The sequence below is a fragment of the Myxocyprinus asiaticus genome, chromosome 36 (genome assembly GCF_019703515.2).
Source record: "Myxocyprinus asiaticus isolate MX2 ecotype Aquarium Trade chromosome 36, UBuf_Myxa_2, whole genome shotgun sequence".
NCBI classification, from domain to species: Eukaryota; Metazoa; Chordata; class Actinopteri; order Cypriniformes; family Catostomidae; genus Myxocyprinus; species Myxocyprinus asiaticus.
This window is the reverse complement of record NC_059379.1, coordinates 15793840-15812834: the sequence shown is the minus strand read 5'-3', so window position 1 is coordinate 15812834 and position 18995 is coordinate 15793840. Positions and strand designations below refer to the sequence as shown.

General features: G+C 35.8%; 1 protein-coding gene across 3 annotated transcripts; it reads right to left on the bottom strand.

Annotated features, from left to right (window-relative positions):
* Positions 1-436: 436 nt before the first annotated feature.
* On the bottom strand, positions 437-17887 carry LOC127427244 (oxysterol-binding protein-related protein 7-like). Of its 3 annotated transcripts, XM_051674719.1 has the most exons (23): positions 17681-17887; positions 13922-14130; positions 13083-13226; positions 12869-12922; positions 12661-12774; positions 10967-11122; positions 9796-9919; positions 9555-9673; positions 9125-9211; positions 8796-8819; positions 8100-8250; positions 7865-7995; positions 6620-6712; positions 6241-6406; positions 5290-5576; positions 4852-4989; positions 4703-4766; positions 4514-4592; positions 4278-4422; positions 3716-3866; positions 3206-3332; positions 2957-3079; positions 437-2171 (listed from the first exon to the last, which is right to left on the bottom strand). In XM_051674719.1, exons 2-23 carry the CDS (start codon positions 14051-14053, stop codon positions 2063-2065), a joined length of 2718 nt encoding a protein of 905 aa, XP_051530679.1. In that variant the 5' UTR covers positions 14054-14130; positions 17681-17887; the 3' UTR covers positions 437-2062. The 3 variants fall into 3 exon arrangements, with proteins under 3 accessions (XP_051530679.1, XP_051530681.1, XP_051530680.1); XM_051674721.1 differs by lacking the exon at positions 6620-6712; XM_051674720.1 differs by lacking the exon at positions 8796-8819.
* Between the last annotated feature and the right edge of the window lie 1108 nt (positions 17888-18995).

The window sequence follows — 18995 nt, the reverse complement described above, 5'->3', positions numbered from 1 at the left end:
GACACAGCGGAAGAATGAGCCCTCAGTCTAAGCCTATCAGGGACTGCAGACATTCAAATGTGAGAATGACCTCGGACAGATCAGTGGGTGACAAGACACCACTGCAGAAGACGGTGCAAGAACTTGAGAGCTCCTGCAAAACAACTGTATATTTATTGATTTCGGTGTCTTGCTGATCGCACACACATATGCACAGGCACACAGACATACACGTATGCAGGGTGGTGATGAGAAAAATGTTAATGATGTAAAGTTAAAACGGTCTGTGCCCTCTTGTTAGAACCTGAAACTTTCTTTATCACAAAACTTGCAAAATAGATCATTTATAAATATGATTCTTTGTTAAAATGTATGACATTTTGTCTGAGCCATCAATGTATTTACAGAAGTTTCCGAAAAATTGTAACACTCTGCAAAAACCAGCATGGTATCAATATTCTGTGGTCACAGCTTTTAAGAAGTCAGCAAACTCACACTCTCACTCTCTCTCTCTCTCTCTCTCTCTCTCTGATGCAAAACCAAATAAAATATGAGTAATATTATTTAGAGGCAATCACACTGCATTATTTTACAGTGCTATTATTGGATTAAAAAGCCATGGCCAGATATCACACTTAGGCCAAGTGTGTGTAGATTATTTTCATTTAAAAGTGTAGTAATTTTCATGTTTGGTTTCTTTTTTTTTTTTTTTTCTTTACACTTGAAGTTGCACTGAAACTTTTTGTTACAGTTGATGTGCACTGAAAATCCTCTGAACAAATTGTGTTTTCATATTTGCAATCAATTCATGTTTTGACTGACCCCTGGTGGACATTATACTCCCAGATCCTCAAAAGTGTCAATAGCAGGTCTTTTTTGGCTATTAAGAATATGTTCTCTCTGACACCATGTGATATTAGATTTCTGTATATTTCTGTTAAGAGCAAAAAATAAAGTATTTATAATTCTAATAATAGTAAAATGAATAATTATTGAAGAGGTGCTCTGTAGTTAATCAAGCTAAACTTGAGTTTCTTCCGCCAAGCGCACTGAGCCTCAGACACAGCAGGAATGCTGTCGAAATACTGTATATAATAATAAATGATGTTTTTGATTCATTCTAAATGTAATAAAGACTGAACTATACTAAATCCATTGCTTTCATTTTGTGCATTTAATTGCTGTTTTAAACAGCTGTGTAAGTCATGACTTGACTGAAAGTTTATTTATTGCACATTTGTACATTGAATGTAATAAATATGTCTGCCAAGTCTACATAAAAGGGTAATTTCTGATTTCACAGTTCATATTTAGGATTTAAACAGTCAGTTTAATTCACACTTAAATGCCAATAAATATAATGCCATGGCCTAAAATCAAAATATGGCATTTTTTTTTTTTTTTTTTTGAATTGCCATATAAGAGTGACATGGACACATTTCAGCAATCACCCTCAGTATGAGTAAATGAGTGCCCAAATTAGAATTAATCCATTTACTGCTAAATCCTGCTCAGGGTGAGTCATGGCTTTGCAGAGGAAATAACTGTCCGTTTATAAACTGGAGACTTCATCTATTACTCTGAAAATTACATTGAAGTACAATAATTCACATTCACATTGCCTTTCTTTATCCAGTCTCTAATGAGGGAACTTTATGCTTGTATCCGGTGGCACATAAGTTCTTATAATTATGATACGTATTTTAACATAGTCCATAGAAATGTGTATGTCCAATAAGATTTAAGAGTGGTTAAAACTAAAAATATGTCCAGAACCCACATTCATCTCCCTGTTTACCTTTTGGCTTATATTTTATCCAAAGCGGAAGACGAGGTCAAACTGTTCACAAGTTTCTGTGTCCTCAGCCATGGAAGAAATAGAATTGTTCTAAATGTATCTCTCCCGTTGCTTTTTGGGTAAAAGCACCATCCTTGCTCAGTGGATTCAGTTTAGTATGAAAACTGGGCAATTCATCTTTGCTCCCAAAAGCTTCATGTTCATGTAATCTTTAAAAAATAAAAAGTGTGGAAGCTTAATTTACCACAGGTACTTATTGTCCACAGCACCTGCAGTCTGCCTCCTTCACCACAATTCCAGGTTTTTAACATTGGAAAATCCAGGATTCTCCCTGATCTTCCAATATGTTCCATTGTATAGCCATACATCCCTTCCAGCATCATCCAAAGTTTTCCTGTAAATTGGGGGACATTGAAACATTTCAATCTAATTTGTATGAACAAATCAGTTCTGGGCTTCATTCCTACTAGGCATTACATTGTTATGTCCCTATCATAGGTACTGTGTGTCTCAATTTATTTGATCAAATAATAAACTTGCAATTTTTTAAAGACGGAAATCATATAATTTTTTTTTTCTTTTTCTTTTTTCTTTCTTTTTTACAATTAAGTGAACATAGGGGTACATTTTGAATAATTTCACTAATTTTGAATAAACAGATGTTGCCATTTTTGCAAGGTCCCCAATTTCAGTTGACATCATTCACCAGAAAGTGTCATTATTTTTGGTGGGTAAACAACAACTCATACAACAGTAAGTATAATTTATATATTTTCAGTTTTGTTGTTTTAGTGGATTTGTCACATTCTAAAACATTACATCCTGTTTGCTAAAATTACTGATGATAACATTATAATTTCAAAAGATGTTTTAAAAGATATTAACATTTAAACTTAAGAGGACTCTTACAAGATAACTGTAAGTTACCTCTCAATCTCTCACTGAGCAATGGCTTACTTTAGCCCTTTATTTCTATCCATCCTATCATTTTCTTACCATTACATACACATATACATAATCAGATTAAAATTCATAATTTTAAGTGCCTGAACTTGACTAGAGTAGAAGTTTAACCAGTAATTTAATTTCCTTAAATAAATAAAAAAAAAAAAAAAACAAACAAGAATATTCATTTTTACAGAGTTCAAATGGTACTGCATAATGAATGCTCCAACTCACCTGAAGAAGCGAGGGATGTGTTCCTCTCCTCTCTTGGCCAGAATTTTTCTTCTTTCTCTTTGCTTCTCTTCCAATTCATCCTTCTTTTTATCAGTCTCCTCTATTTTCCCTTCCTCAAGTAACCTAGCAATAACAACACAGAGCACACTTAACACAAAAGGAAAAAGAAGACTAAATGTCCCATTCATAAACCATTTGTGCCATCAGACTCCAAGGTCTTTTTAACAATGTTTATTAAGAGGGTCTCACCTTTGGTCAGGGCGCAAGCGTGTATCTGTAGGGGGCAGCAGGGGTTTAAGGTTAGGGGTCAGTTCATTCATCTCCATTGCAAAGCTAGAGAAGCCATAGTAAAGCAGGTAGTTCTTGGGCTGTGGATCTGTAAGGAATAGCAGACATTTTGACAACATCAGTGAACGTACAACAAGACGTCTTAAAAAGAGGTGTTATTACATCTCTGATTTATTTATTTTTTATCATATGGAACACTCACACAGATCAAAGCATAAAGGGATAGCTACCGAAAAATGTAAATTCTGTCATCATTCACTCACCCTCAAGCAGAATCTTAGCTTCTGTCACCATTCACTTTCATTGAATGGAAAAAAGATGTAAAAGTGAAGGGTAACTGAGGCTGTCATTCTGCCTAACATCTCCTTTTGTGTTCCACAGAAGAAAGAGTAAATGATGACAGAACTTTCAATATCGGGTGAACTCTCTCTTTTTAAAAACTGGTGGGTGATTCAGCTGTCCTGTACTCACTTGGCTTCCAGATGCACTGTGGATTGGGCAGGGTGTCACAGAAGATTCCTTCATGCCAAAATCCACCAAATCGGTGTACAACATTACCAGTCTCATCAAGAACTTGACCCTGAACTTCGTTTTTGGTCCCATCTGAACCCCAGTAACGAGACTAAGAGTGTAAAAAAGATTTTCAGCATTTGTACATACACTGTACCAATACACTTAACATTTAAGGGATAGTTCACCTCAAAATGAAAATTCTGTCATCATTTACTCACCCTCGTTCCAAAGCCATATGACTTTCTTTCTTCCGTGAAAAAGGGTAGAACGTAAGCCTCAGTCATCATTTACTTACATGTGTTTTTCTCCATACAATGAAAGTGAACAGTGACTGAGGCTGTCATGCTGCCAAACATCTCATTTTATGTTTTACTTTATAAAAAAAAATAAATAAATAAAAAAAAAAAAAGAGTCATATGGGTTTGAAACAACATAAGGGTTAGTAAATGAGGACAGAATTTTTGGGTGAACTATCCCTTTAAGAAACATGACCATAATTTCCAGTGAAAACTAAACACACCTTAACAAATACGATCTTACAGGTGCAGACCGAACTTTTCAGGTTGCGGATAATAACCTCGCCATAGTGCTCAAGGTATCGCTGCTGACTAAGGACATTATGGATGCACGTCACCACTTTGTTCCATTCATAGTGGTCACCAAACCTAAGGGTGTATCAGATATCAGTCAGATTCCTCTCCCAGCATTCTGAAGAAATTTAAATATTACTGACGCCAAGGTCAAGCAAATACTTGCTTTTTAAGAGTCACATTCACCATCCCTGTTGGCATGATCTCTAACGACTTGCCCCAAAACTTGTTCTTCCATCTCTGGTCTGTTCTCAGCATGTAAAGGTAAGTAAACACAAAGGAATGAGATTGCTCAATTCAGACATAAAGCAATTGTTTACATTATGCATAGCTGTAAAGAGGGCACAAATCATACCCTGCCAGAAGTTGAAATTGTCTGATTCTGCATGGCAAGCAGATATGGGTGGATGATGACAAACCTGGGAACAAATACAAACCATTAGAGTCAACAACCGCTTCATAGCACACTTCTTTGATGTAAGATCATTGATGACGGTCACTTACCTGCTCACTAATGTAGCGGAAGCCTCTGTCTTCTCTGATACACTCAAAAGTCTCACCCAGCACTGGATTAAAGGGTTTGTAACGGTTGCGATATTGAGCCGTGGCATAGCCAGATATGGCAAAAGCTGCAATATAAACCTTTACAGAGGAAAAAATAAATAAAATTCTACAGTTTAGAAAGAAATTGAAACAAATTTAAAGGCCAAAGCCAGGTGCAAATACTTGCCAGATAACAATTATTTGCCCACAATTTTATCTATTCCAAACATTGCACCTAATACAGAATAATGCAATGACATTACATGCATTTCAAGTGTAGCTTAAGAGTCCAAGTACTTTTAGGGGCCACAATGTTCACTGTATATTGATTTAGTAAAGATAGCTTCATTCAAGTCATTCCAACATACGCAGCCCTGCCAAAGCTTCAGTAATTCTTACCATCCTCTGGTAGGGGTCTTCAGTATGGTTGGCTGTGTCCAGTAGCTCAGAGTATTCCAGCTCCTCACAGAGTCTCTGCAGCAAGCACACAGGTTCATTCAGAGCTGCTGGCATGGAGACACGGGACAGGTCCTTCCCGATGTTGTTGTACAGGATAGTCATTAAGCCAACATGGCTGTTGTCAGGGCAGACAGCAGGCAGACTAGTACGACGGCCGGTGTTCTTGATGGTGGGCAGTTTTGGTGGCGCCTTTGAAAGGCTGGCACGGTACTTGCGTGAAGCCATTGCTGGTGAGTTTATTAAGATAAGGAAAACTTAGAATGTTAAAACACACACGATGTAATATTCTTTTTTTAATAGTATGTCATGCCATTCCCCATGTTGTCACAGAGAGCAAAGTTGTAGGGGGCACAAATGCAATAATTGGTCCTAAAAATAATGATTGCCTGAAATGTAATAACAGTTAGTCTTAAATGTAATAAAGGCCCTAAATGTAGCTATTTTTGGTCCTAAATGCAATAAATGCATCAAATGAAATAATGTTTGGTTTTTAATTTGATAAAGGCCCATGTGATAACTTTTCATCTTAAATGTAATAGTGGCCCTAAATGTACTAATTCTTATATTTCACACCTAGGAACCATTTATAACTGAGTTATAACAAAGTATATCATAATATAAACTGGGCAGTTACTAACATTATTAACATATGAAAATGCACCTTAATATAAAGTGAGTGGGTACAGAGATTAATAAAGTGTTAATAGCTCATTAATAAATTGTTCATAGGTGTAAAATGTAAGAGTTGTTATATTTAGGGCCTTTTTTATATTTAGGACCAATTATGTTATATTTAGGGAATTTTTTTACATTTAGGACCAATTTTAACTGCACCCGTTCTCTTTACAAGGTGTAAGATAATGCCTCGTAGAAGGGCAAGTGTCTACTAACCATGAGCCTCATAAGGCTCTGAATTGCTGGATCCATCACTCAGGCCGGACTCATCAGACAGCTCGGAAGAACTCACACACATGAGCTCATCACATGCATCGAAATACTCAGCTGCTGAGTCAGCCACAGAGGGCGCACGAAGAGACGAACTACGGCTTGAGACAGACTGAGTGAAACACAGACAGACATTAAGATAATTAGAAACTGTGACCTTGATTGAATAATACTACTAAGAAAATACTGACAGGACAAAGGAGCCTGTTTGGTGTATAAAGAAGGTGAAACCCCTCCACCTCTAAACAGAATGAAGTTGAGGAAGGAGAGAAAGTGAACAAAACAGGGAACTGGGAGAGTAGGTTCTAAGTGGGAGGAGACACACCTTTCTTTGTACCACAGTACGGTAGGACTCTTCAGAGGAGTTGGAGGACACTGACAGTTTGTGAATTTTGGTGTGTCGGGACTTAACATCTAACTGAAGATACACATACACAAAGACATACACACAGCTATGCAGTAAAGCACAACACATGATGCACAAAACAACATTGTAACTAATACCAGGGTTGGGCAAAATTCTGAATTTAAGGATTTGCACTGTTTCAAATGGTGAATTGTACTTTCAATTGGCCCAGAGGTTGTTGAATAGGAATTTGAATTTTAATGACAAGGAGGAATTTACTGAATTTGAATTCAACAAAATTCAAAAACTTTTGTTGGTTAAACAAATTGGGCAACAACAGATAACTTCCTAGTTGTTCTGTTCAAGGTTTCCATTTTGTAAGCCTGATTTATATAGATTTTCTAGAGTTCATTTTTATATAAGAGTATATGAGAGCATTCTGTAAAATCAAGTGCTCTTTCACCATGGTCCTTAATTAAATTTGTTTAATAAAGTAATTTATTACATTTATAATTAAAAAAAAGTAAAAAATAAATAAAAATAAAAAAAGATCTATCTATCTATCTATCTATCTATCTATATATATATATATATATATATATATATATATATATATATATACACACACACACACACACACACACACACACACACACAGTATATATACACAGTATTTAAATATATTTTAATAAAAAAATTATTATTATTATTAATAAATGTATACATAATTAATTAATATCTTTATTAATGTATTACATATAATTATATATAATGTACATATGTGTATGTGTATAATTGAATTTCAAATGATTATTATTAAATGATTAATTTATGAAATATAATTATACTGTGTGTGTGTGTGTATATATAAATATATATATATATATATATATATATATATATTTATTTATTTTTTTTTTAAATGTTACCTATAGAAATGTGCAGTTAATTATATATTTAAAAAAAAAACATATGTTGTGTGTATGATTTTCTTTGTATTTCATTCTGTTTTGCATCTTATTTGCTACCTCGGTTCAAATCCAATTCAAATTCTGATTCTGGCATTACAAATTAAATTCTGAATAGTGCACACCCGTAACTATTATTTGCATTAATAACAACAATTTGAATTAAATTCATCTATGCACTGCATGCATGCAAAGTACATTACTATGCACTATGGGCTTTTCACTAACTAATGTAAGTAATGTAAGTCCTTGTCACCTCAGCCAGGCTGCAGAGGTTGTTGATTTGTGCAGAGGTGGTCTGGTGGAGCTCCCTGCTGGACCAGGCATCATGCAGCCGCTGGCGCTCCTGAGCGAGAGCCTCATGTGCAGAATGCAGAGAGGCATGAACTGTGAAGGCAAGAAGATACGAACAAAACTTAAGATCTCTGGCTCTCTCTATGTGTAAAAAAACATGTGGTGGGTTTTGTAAACAATAAATATATTCTTCTAACCTCTCAGGGACATGGAGCAGATGTCCTGCTGGAGCTTCTTGCCTTCTGAGGAGGTGGAGGCTCCTGGGTTCAGCTGGGCACTTACGTAATCTGGGATGGAGGGCACGGAGGTTCCCAGGTGGGAAGAGCTGTTCAGGTGGCTTGAGGATAACTGAAAAGGAGGTAGACATCGGTGCCAAAGGAAAGGGACTGTAGTTTAATTTGTACACCATGTAACACTCAGAGGCTATACTACATTTGCAAAGACTAGGCTACTGCAATTACATATACTGTGCATTATACAATATAAGATAACTTAATGCAATACATTTGCTACCTGGAATGAACTTTAGGAAGTTACAAGGATTATCCCTTACCCCAGAAATATTTTTTTCTGTAAAGATTGGAAACTTTACCTACTTTAAACAGCAGTTTACTAACAGAGTTTACTAACATTAACAAAAAAAGTATCATGGCATTACTGTTTTTCATACATGTACTTTGATAATACCATGATTCTGGACATGTATTGTGGCAATACCATGTTTTGTTTTATGGTATTCTTAAAAGTATCTTGCAGTACAATGTTAATACCATGGTAAACAAATATCGTAATCATTCAGTACCATGGTATTATCATCAGATACCATTATTGTGCCATGGGAGCACCACAAAACTTTTTGTACGGGAAAGAAGCAGTGTCTTGTGTTGACTCACCGATTTAGTAATCCCACGAAATGGCTTCATGTAAAAAAGGAGTTGACTAAAATTACTGGGGGTTTAAAAGCTCTAATGTTTCCTACACATTAGCACAACACAAATACCTGACTACTGTATTTAAAATAAAAAGTACACAGAGATCTTTGGGATCACTCTGCACATGAACATGGAATAAATTCCATAGTAGTTTCCAAACCTTTGTGGAAAACCTGTAATAATCCCAATGGGAGGGTAATCCTTGCAGGCAAACATACAATTGCTTCCAAGACTCTAAGATATCATCCTAATATCAAATTTAAAAAAAGACTTTCACCAGGCAGCCTCACCATTCCTAGAGCCTCAACCCGAGAGAGTGTGCGAGAATGACCCCAAATCTTGCCAGACTTCTTCTTGGGCTTGTCAAGAGTAAGATTCTGTGGATCAAAAACATGAACATTTTATCATTACATTATAACATCATCTTTGGATTTTAACTCGATTTTATTTTTTTGAACTCCTTTTTCATTAGTAATTAATTTTAAGTGGTTTGGGAAAGTGCATTGAACTTATAACTGCAGGCTATAACTGTGGCTCCACTTTTGATTTTTAATTAAGCAGTTATTCAGTTTAAGTTTTCAATTTTACTGATTTGAAGGTTTTTGTGTGTGTGTGTGTGTGTGTGTGGCCTATTAATGGGCATACATGTGGCAAATTTATTCACAAGTTATTCCAATAAACTCAAGTCATTGTCATCATCACATGGCTCCTTTTACTAACCTGCATACTGATAATCCTCTGAAGGTTTCCATTATTGACTGCTTGGCCTGACTCTAAAGAGTGCAGCCTTTGGATCAACCGTTGCATCTCGTTAAGTTCCATTTGACAACGGCTGAGTTCTAGAAAACAGCACAAAATTTACGACATTGGCCAAACTGTTTTCTAAATCCTCATCTGTGCTCATATGCCCTTGTATTACTGTTTAACTAGCTGTATTGAAAGTAAAAAAATACTACAGTACCTTGGGCACAGATGTCAGGCTCTTGGGTTTGCTGTAGCCAGGCTGACACTTTCCCATTAATGGCAAAATTGACACATGGCAGATTTGCACTCTGAGTTTCACCCAAGTAAGACACCGTTGTGCTCTAGATTTTAATAGAATTGAAAAAAGTATTTGAAAATTGGACAAAAATACAAAAGGTACAAAACTGTGAACTTAACGCCTTTCATGAGGGAATGAAAAACTATTCTATGAAGCATTGAGAATGGTGCAATCAAATTAAAAATGATGGAAAAATATAAAAGTACTGTTTTAAAGTTGTTAATTATAAGTATCTAAACAATATTTTTAAAGTATAATAGTCTTAAAGTACTATAGTTTTAAAGTTGTTAAATATTCAGAAATGTACACATTTATAAGTAGTTTGAGAGTGTAGGGACACCGACACGGTTGCGTCATTTGCAGCGCGTCATGGAAGTGGGCAGTCGCTGCAGAGCACTTTTGCCACAGTTTGTTTGCCGTGATTCTCCAATTGGTCGATATTTTTCTGTCGGATCATGGATAGTGTAATTCTTCACCAGAAATTTCACTATTAAACATGAATTTTTAAAAAATTAAGATGAAATAATGCAGACCTATTGCTTTGACAGAACCAGATACCATTGATTGAGCTCATGGTCTGTCTTTAAAGGTTTATAAATTATCAATTCCCCAATGGAAAAAAAAAAAATGAATGGGATTTTACTTCCGGAACCAACCCAGCTCTATTCATCAGACAAACACATAATTTCAATCCAAACTCTTGCCATTGGTTGAGCCAATGTTTCTAATTCCAGCTAGTTAAGATGCTCAAACAATTTTCATAATGCCATGGTGCCTCAGTTTTTACTCTTTTCATGGGAATTATCCTACAGATGGCTTATAGTTGTCTCTGAATATTCAGATGGAATTGGAGAAAGTATTTAAACATTAAAAAAAATACATACTTCAGCTTTAACTCTTCTAGAAAAATCTATTATTACAAAGCCACTCAGATAACGCCACCATCTGTGATGTGAGGCGAATTGTCTAATCGCTAATCAAGATCCACTTGCTCTGAAATTGTGAGGACACCCTCTCCTAATCCCCAGTGATTTAGAGTGCTTCAAAACGTCAGAAAGGCTAATTAGGAATTAGTAAATGTTCTACTCACCATGTCCTGCATGGCACTGTTTTTATGAGATAAATGACTGCCTTGGGACAGGGCCTGGAGGAAGCCATTGTGAAGGTGTGCAGCCTCATTTTTTTTATACATCCTATGTGCACTCAGCTTGGTGACCCATATGTAATATAAGTCCTGACTCTTGGCCTAGAAAGAAATTAGAGGAAATTAGCATTAGCACATTAGCAACCATATAATAACAATGCATTAAGATAGTATAAATACAAAAGATTAGAAAGGTATAAATTATAAAGGTATACATTTTAATTTACTCATTATACACAGTGTATGTTACAAAAAGTGTCAAAAATTTGGAAAAGTAAATACAGACACGAGTAAACAATTTATGGCAATGCACACAATATGCCCAGTGATATTGTTATCAGAACTGGAAGAAATGAAGTTATCAATTTAAAGTTATAATCTGAAATTTGAGAGTGTTTCTTGTACCTCTCCAGATAGTTCAGGGGGCAAAAAAAAAAAAAAAAAAAATACCTTTTAAAACTCAGTGTTTGAAAGTTTCTGTTGTTGCTGTGAAAATTAATGGAAGACCAACTGACACTTAAAGGTGCACTAAAACATTTTACTCCTAAAGAAATTAATTGTAATTTTGAAACATATGTATAAAATCACCACCACTCACATGAGATGAGGACTCTAGGCATATCAGTAACCTTATAAAAGCTGTTTTATTCTACATGGGGGAGGGTGCCCTCATAGGGCCTGCCTTTTAGAATCACATGACCAGCTGAATATACCTGCTTAATCTCAGTAACCGTCTTTTTATTGGACACTTTCACTCTTGGATTAAATTAATCATAGTTAATTGTGCATAGTGAATTTCTCATTGTGTATAGTGGCATTTGTAACTGAAAACTATTTATTTTAAATTATGCTGCATCCACACCACTAGGTGTCACTGTAAATCCAAGATGATATGAGCAAAAAGTTACTGAGTGCACCTTTAAAGGAATTGTTCACACAAAATTAAAATTCTCTCACCATTTACTCTCCCCTATGCCATCCCAGATGTGTATGACTTTCTTGCATCTGCTGAATTCAAATGAAGATTTGTAGAAAAATTTTGGTCCATACAATGCAAGTGAATAGGTGCCAAAATTTTGGAGCTCCAAAAATTGCATAAATCAGCATAAAATGTATCCATAAAACTCCAGTGGTTAAATCAATATCTTCAGAAGCAATATGATAAGTGTGGGTGACAAACAGATCACTTTCAAATTCTTCTTCTTGTGTTTTTGGTGATTCACATTATTCATGCATACTGCACCCTACTGGGCAGGGAGGCGAATTTCAAGCGAAACAAGACTTAAATATTGATTCGTTTCTCATCTGTCATGTCACATCTGAACCCATGGATTTAAACACTGCCTTTATGATGCCTTTATATGCTTTTTGGAGTGTCAAAATTTTGGCATCCATTCACTTGCATTGTTTGGACCAACAGAACTGAGATATTCTTCTAAAAATCATAATTTGTGTTCTGCAGAAGAAAGAAAGTCATACACATCTGGGATGGCATGAGGGTGAGTAAATCATGAGAGAATTTTCATTTTTGGGTGAACTTTCCCTTTAAGTAGATGAATGGTGGATGAAACACAAATAATATCTTAAATACAAGAATGAATCAATTTGATTCATTTAATGCAAGCGATAAAATAACTTACTTTCATGTGATATAGATTGTCTCCGGCATCCAGATCAATATGTCTTGCCTTTTTGTTTACTGACATAACTGCAAGACTGACATCCAGTGAACCGTGCATTTTCCCTCTGGAAAACTGTTGAAAAAGTAAACCCATGTGTGTTGAAAGAGTTTAGATCCAAGATGTGTGGCTCTTTTTGTTAGTATAGAAAAAGAATCAACATATTTACATCATGTTGGTTCTTTGAATATCGTAAGATCCCTTTATCCAAGACAAAGTATCTCTGTAAGACAGTATGACAGAATTACTAAGTTAATTGGACAAGAATTATCAAAGACATTATACTTTTACTAATAACTACCTGAGAAAAAGCAAGGAAATAAATAAATAATAAATAAATAAAATAAGAGCAGACACATACTGTGCATCACTTTTTCTCGTACCTTGTGCCAGCCTTTAAGAGGCCACTTTCTCCTCTTCATTAGGTAGCCTTCACAGATTCCTGGAGGACTTACATCTTGCATGCTCTCTCCAGTAAGGTTCATATCAGCTGGAAAGTCGTCCATTACTTCCCAGTCTTTTGTGTTCTGTCAAATACCAGAGGAAATAGGCAATCACAGTTACACACAACAGGGCATTTCCCATTCACAATAAGTGCATCTGTCACATATCATCCCTATGAACAAAACATTACTGCTGAGATAAGGATGTATGAACTTGTTGGTTTGGCTTTGTCACCTTCTGATTGGACCCTTGGTAGATGTTGAGCAACTGGTTTTAAACACCCAAGGGAAGAACAGCCAGTACTTACTTTTTACCTACAGTACATGCGTGTAAGGAAAATGTAGGTGTGTCCACAAACAGTTAAAGGGATAGTTCACCCACAAATGAAACTTCTGACATCAAGTTACCTTCATATCTTTTAAAACCCATATGATTTTCCCACATGTTCAATAAATAATGACATAGATTGCAGTCTGCTCCTTACAAAATGTTATCATATGGCTTCAGAAGATTTGTTATATAGCGCATGAGTTGCATGGACAACTTTCATAGTGCTTTTGGTCCTTTTTGGAGCTTGACAGCCCCTGGTCCTCATTCTTTTTAATGGATGGAATAGTGTAAAAATTCTTCAAAACTTATTTTGTGTTCCATGGAATTTATATGGGTTTGGAACGACAAGTGGGTGCATAAATGATGACAGACTTTTCATTTTTTAATGAACTATACCTCTACAATAACCAGAGTTTGAATGTTTACATGTCAAACAGATGGTACAAACCAGCCGTGAGTGCCGGGATGATGCTGTGCTGCTGCTTCTGGAGTGAGTGGGTTTATGCCAGCTGCTGGGCGCCTTCTCCATCCCAATCATCAGTGATTGGCAGTGGTCTATTGATGGTCCATGGGATTCCATTCTTAAAATGTCCTCTTCTGCACTTAATTTATCAAGCTCGGTATGCTTTGCTCATTGTAAACTAGAGCACATTATGTCTGGGAAGCAAAGATATTACATTTTAAGCAAGTAAAAGATTGTGCTATCTTTTTTAGAAAGACAAATCATTTTCTGGTTAGTCAGGCAAACATATACATTAAGAAATTGGTTTGTTCAGACATGTTTTTAATGATAAGGTTAATGTTAGGACTCAAGGGAACCTTAATTTTATACTGTAGGACACATACACGTCACCTACATTGTGGGGCCTAGCCAGTGGTCCCCACGAGGGAAATGGCTTATTAAACATACTAAATGATGTTTTTCTGAAAATGTAAAAACGCAAAAAGGTTTCTGTGAGGGTTAGGTTTAGGGGTAGGTTAGGGTTAGGGGATAGAAATTATCGTTAGATCTGTATAAAATCCATAAAATGCATGGAAGTCGGGGGCCTGGGTAGCTCAGTGGTAAAAGACGCTGGCTACAACCCCTGGAGTTCGCTAATTCGAATCCCAGGGCTGCTGAGTGACTCCAGCCAGGTCTCCTATGCAACCAAATTGGCCCGGTTGCTAGGGAGGGTAGAGTCACATGGGGTAACCTCCTCATGGTCGCTATAAGGTTCGTTCTCGGTGGGGCACATGGCGAGTTGAGCACGGATGCCGCGGTGGATGGCGTGAAGCCTCCACACGCGCTATGTCTCCGTGGCAACACGCTCAACAAGCCACGTGATAAGATGCGCGAGTTGATGGTCTCAGATGCAGAGGCAACTGGGAATCATCCTCCGCCACCCGGATTGAGGCGAATCACTACGCGACCATGAAGACTTAAAAGCGCACTGGGAATTGGGCATTCCAAATTGGGTGAAAAAGGGGAAAAATCCCACCAAATACAAATTATATTTTTTATTATTAATGCAAAATAACATACTGAAACTTGAAATGTCGCTGTTATAACACCGATATGATTAATATTGCTGTTATTTTCAGCACCATCTGTGGAAGCAACCCACTCAGATCAGGCCTTAACGGAATATTCCATTGCACAACTATACAAGTTCATGGAGGTCTAAAACTTTATTAGATTTTCCAAAGCTTGCAAACTTTATGGCATTGAAAGAAATTAAATATTGTTGAAGAAAATTGTGTGATTAAGTGATTATTTGAATGAGCTACCACTTTTTTTCATGGCATACCACAATAAATAAAATAACAATGAAGAGGGCCCCATTGCTGTACTTTGCCTAGGGCGCCCAAATCACTATGTGTGTGTGTGTGTGTGTGTGTGTGTGTGTGTGTTCTCTGCAATGTTCCATTGTTTTTGTAAACTCTGATACCAATAGACGACAGGGCAGTTCAAGAGGCAGTTCAGTGGCCAGAGAAAACTCATTTAATTCTATTACCTAACAGCAGAGATCAACCTGAGCCAACACTTCCGGGGCAGGACATTAGCCTTTGCCCTTTACTTAATCACACTTGTTCATCTCTTCATAAATACAGTGCTTGTAAATTGGCTTAACAATAAACACACCACCAAGAGAAGTTTCTGTATTCACCAATAAAACCGTGCTACTAAGGAAACCTGAATACACTGGCATTAACATAATAAATATCAAATTAAATCCATCAGGTATGGACCAAGGAAGCACCTTTATTTCTGGATGTACTCAATTACAGACGTATAGGATCACATGCAGATTATAGAAAAAGTATGCCTTTCCAGATATAAACCAAGTGTAATGTCATCACAAGGGTGTGATAGAAACCAAACATGTTTACTAAAGCCTTCTGTTGTCTTGACGACGCTGACAAGCTCATACTTGCCTATTAATCTAGAATAAATAAGGGCAAAAAAGAACAGTGTCTTGTAATAACAGCTGCATTGCAACTTGCAGTTGAGTAATGAACCAGCTGATTACATAACTGGCAATATTAATAAATAACTGATAGTAAAAGCAATTGGAACTAGATATTCAATTAGGACTAACATTATAATTTTTATAAGTATAAAAAGCTCTCTTTCTTCTGAGGAATGTTCCGGGTTCAATATAAGTTAAGCTCAATTGACAGCATTTGTGGCATAATGTTGATTACCACAAAAATTTATTTGGACTCGTTCCTCCTTTTCTTTATAAAAAAGCAAAAATCTTGGTTCTAGTGAGACACTTAAAATGGAATTGAATGTGGCCAATGTTCAAATGTTAAAATACTCACTTTTTCAAAAGTATAGCCACAAAACGTAAAGGATACGAGTGTAAAAATAATGTGTGAAATAAAATCACTTACTAACCTTTTCTGTGTAAAGTTATAGCCAATTTTACAACTTCGTTACCATGACGATGTCAAAAAAAACCTAAAATGACTGTAAAAATTATTTCAACAACTTTACAGCTCATACAATGCATGAGTTTTAACAGAAGAATTAATGCAAGTGCTTTTATAAAATTATAAGCTTCAAATTTCTGTTTAGACCCTCAAAATTGTCCCCATTCATTTCCATTGTAAGTGCCTCACTGTAACCTCGATTTTTGTGTTTTTTAAAGAAAATGAGGAACATGTCGAAATACATTTTTTTGATAATCAAATTTTTTGCTTAACTTGTACTGGAACATTCCTTTAAGAAAGTCACAATATACACATTAACAGCTAATGGATGGTAACCTTTCAAAGGTAACCATCTCCACGGGAGAGGCTTAACATCATTACGTAAATTGGTTTTAAATATCCTTGACTGGCTCTTCAACATGCACATGATGACAGATCACAGGAAACATGATTAATAGCATCAGGTAAACAGTATGATGTACACCTGCCTGAATAATCCTGTCTACGATAATATCATAGTGAGATCAACTAGAAATTTAGAATGCTACATTTCATGTTATTTTAGAATTGGTTATAACTTGTAAGAACAGAGAATGCTTTAAAAAGTTATAATACAACAGGTGCACAGATTTGATCATTTCAATACTTTCTCTTTGACAGTGTCAGCTTAGAATTATAAAAAGCATCACCATATGACTGACCTTAAGAAAGTGTGTTGTGGAAACCAAATAAACAGATTTACAGGTTTCTGAGCTTGTTTACTTACTGTATAGTTGAATATAAGACTTATTAACTAAGTGCAAATTTGTATGATTCCACTATATTTAAACATCTATGATGGCTCCAAAATATATGGAAAAACTCTGAGAACAGACACGGTTTACTGATCACCACATGATCACAACAAAATTGTCACAGATTCATATAGTAATTTTGTGACCATCTGTCCGTTGCTTATAAACTCTTGTGGCCAAATGAGTAGTACATGTTTTTACAGACAACACCAGCTATTAAGCATTAGGGTGACACATCAAAAACAATCATATCTGAATCATATATTTGCTATAGTTCAGAACTGAATCATAACAGAACAATAGATTCTAATTGGGTTATGTGTTACATATTAGGTTATTTTGTCCACCATTATACTGATATTTTACTCATTTATCAGCTTCTAAACTGTGAATGTAAAAATCCACATTTTGAAATCATAAATCACAGAAATACTATGGTTGTGACTGATCATTTAAAAACCATAAGTTTACTTATGTATTGTATTCCATACTCTTACCTGAGATTCCTGCTCTTGGTCATTGTGTAATGGAATTCAGAATAAGTTTCTCCAAGTGTCTGGCTTTCATGTTCCCCCATTTGTACAACTGGGTGTGGGTGACACTCTGCTTTTTGGGACAGGCAACCAGTTCAACCACTTTTTTTAAAAAACAAACAGAATACAGATATTACATGCGAATACTAGTACTGTGTATGGTTGATAGCTCTCAAACTGTCCTCCACTGGTGACGGAACATCCTCCAAATCCATCAAAGGCTCTGGGGTCAAATCATTATCCGCATTAGTGTCTTAAAGGCTGTCGTAATTACAGGCACACAGGAAGAATTGTACTGACTGACAGCCAACCATTCAGATACATTAAAAACTATTGAAACGATTGAGCTGTGATAACTCTAACTCACTAGTTTTCTTTAAAGACTGGGTAATCCCTCTTTTGTTCACCAAATAAGCATATACCTTTTATTTATAGTGGAATTTTACGAATTCACATGGTTTTCCCTAAACGAGGACTATATGTAATTGCATAACTGGCCTAAAATAAAGATTTGACAAAATATGTAGCATACAGACATTTCTACAGCAAACCTGGACTTGCACCCATAAATGACTAACTGACCTAGATTAAAATGAAGTAATCCCAAGATTAGCACTAATCAGGATCCATGACAACAAGCAAGTGTTTATTTTGTCTGTACAAAATGAAGGTTTCTTGTTTTTGTTTATCTTACAAATACAAACTACATCGGTAAAGTAAGTCAAGACAAACTTATGTTGGTTTGACAAAGCCTTGTCTGAATGTTTAAAATAATTGTACATTTAAAAATGATGAATATACAGACATTAAAAGGATAGTGCACCCAAAAATAATTCTCATCATGTACTCACCCTCATGCCATCACAGATGTGTATGGCTTTCTTTCTACAGCAGAACAAATGAAGATTTTTAGAAGAATAACGCCACTCTGTAGGTCTATTCAATGCAAGTGAATGGTGACCAGAACTTTGAAGCTCTAAAAATTACATAAAAGGAAACATAGAAGCAATCCATATGGTTAAATCTATATCTTCAGAAGCAATATAATAGGTGTGGGTAAGAAACAGATACAAATGTAGCTTTTTTTTTTTTACTCCAAATCTCCACTTTCACATCTGAAAGTCACATGTGGTGCCTGTTTAATTTCACATCTTAAAATTAAAGTTAAAATGGAGATTTAGAGTAAAAGACTTAAACAGTTCTTTTTCCTCACTCACACCTACAGTGCATCCGGAAAGTATTCACAGCGCTTCACTTTTTCCACATTTTGTTATGTTAC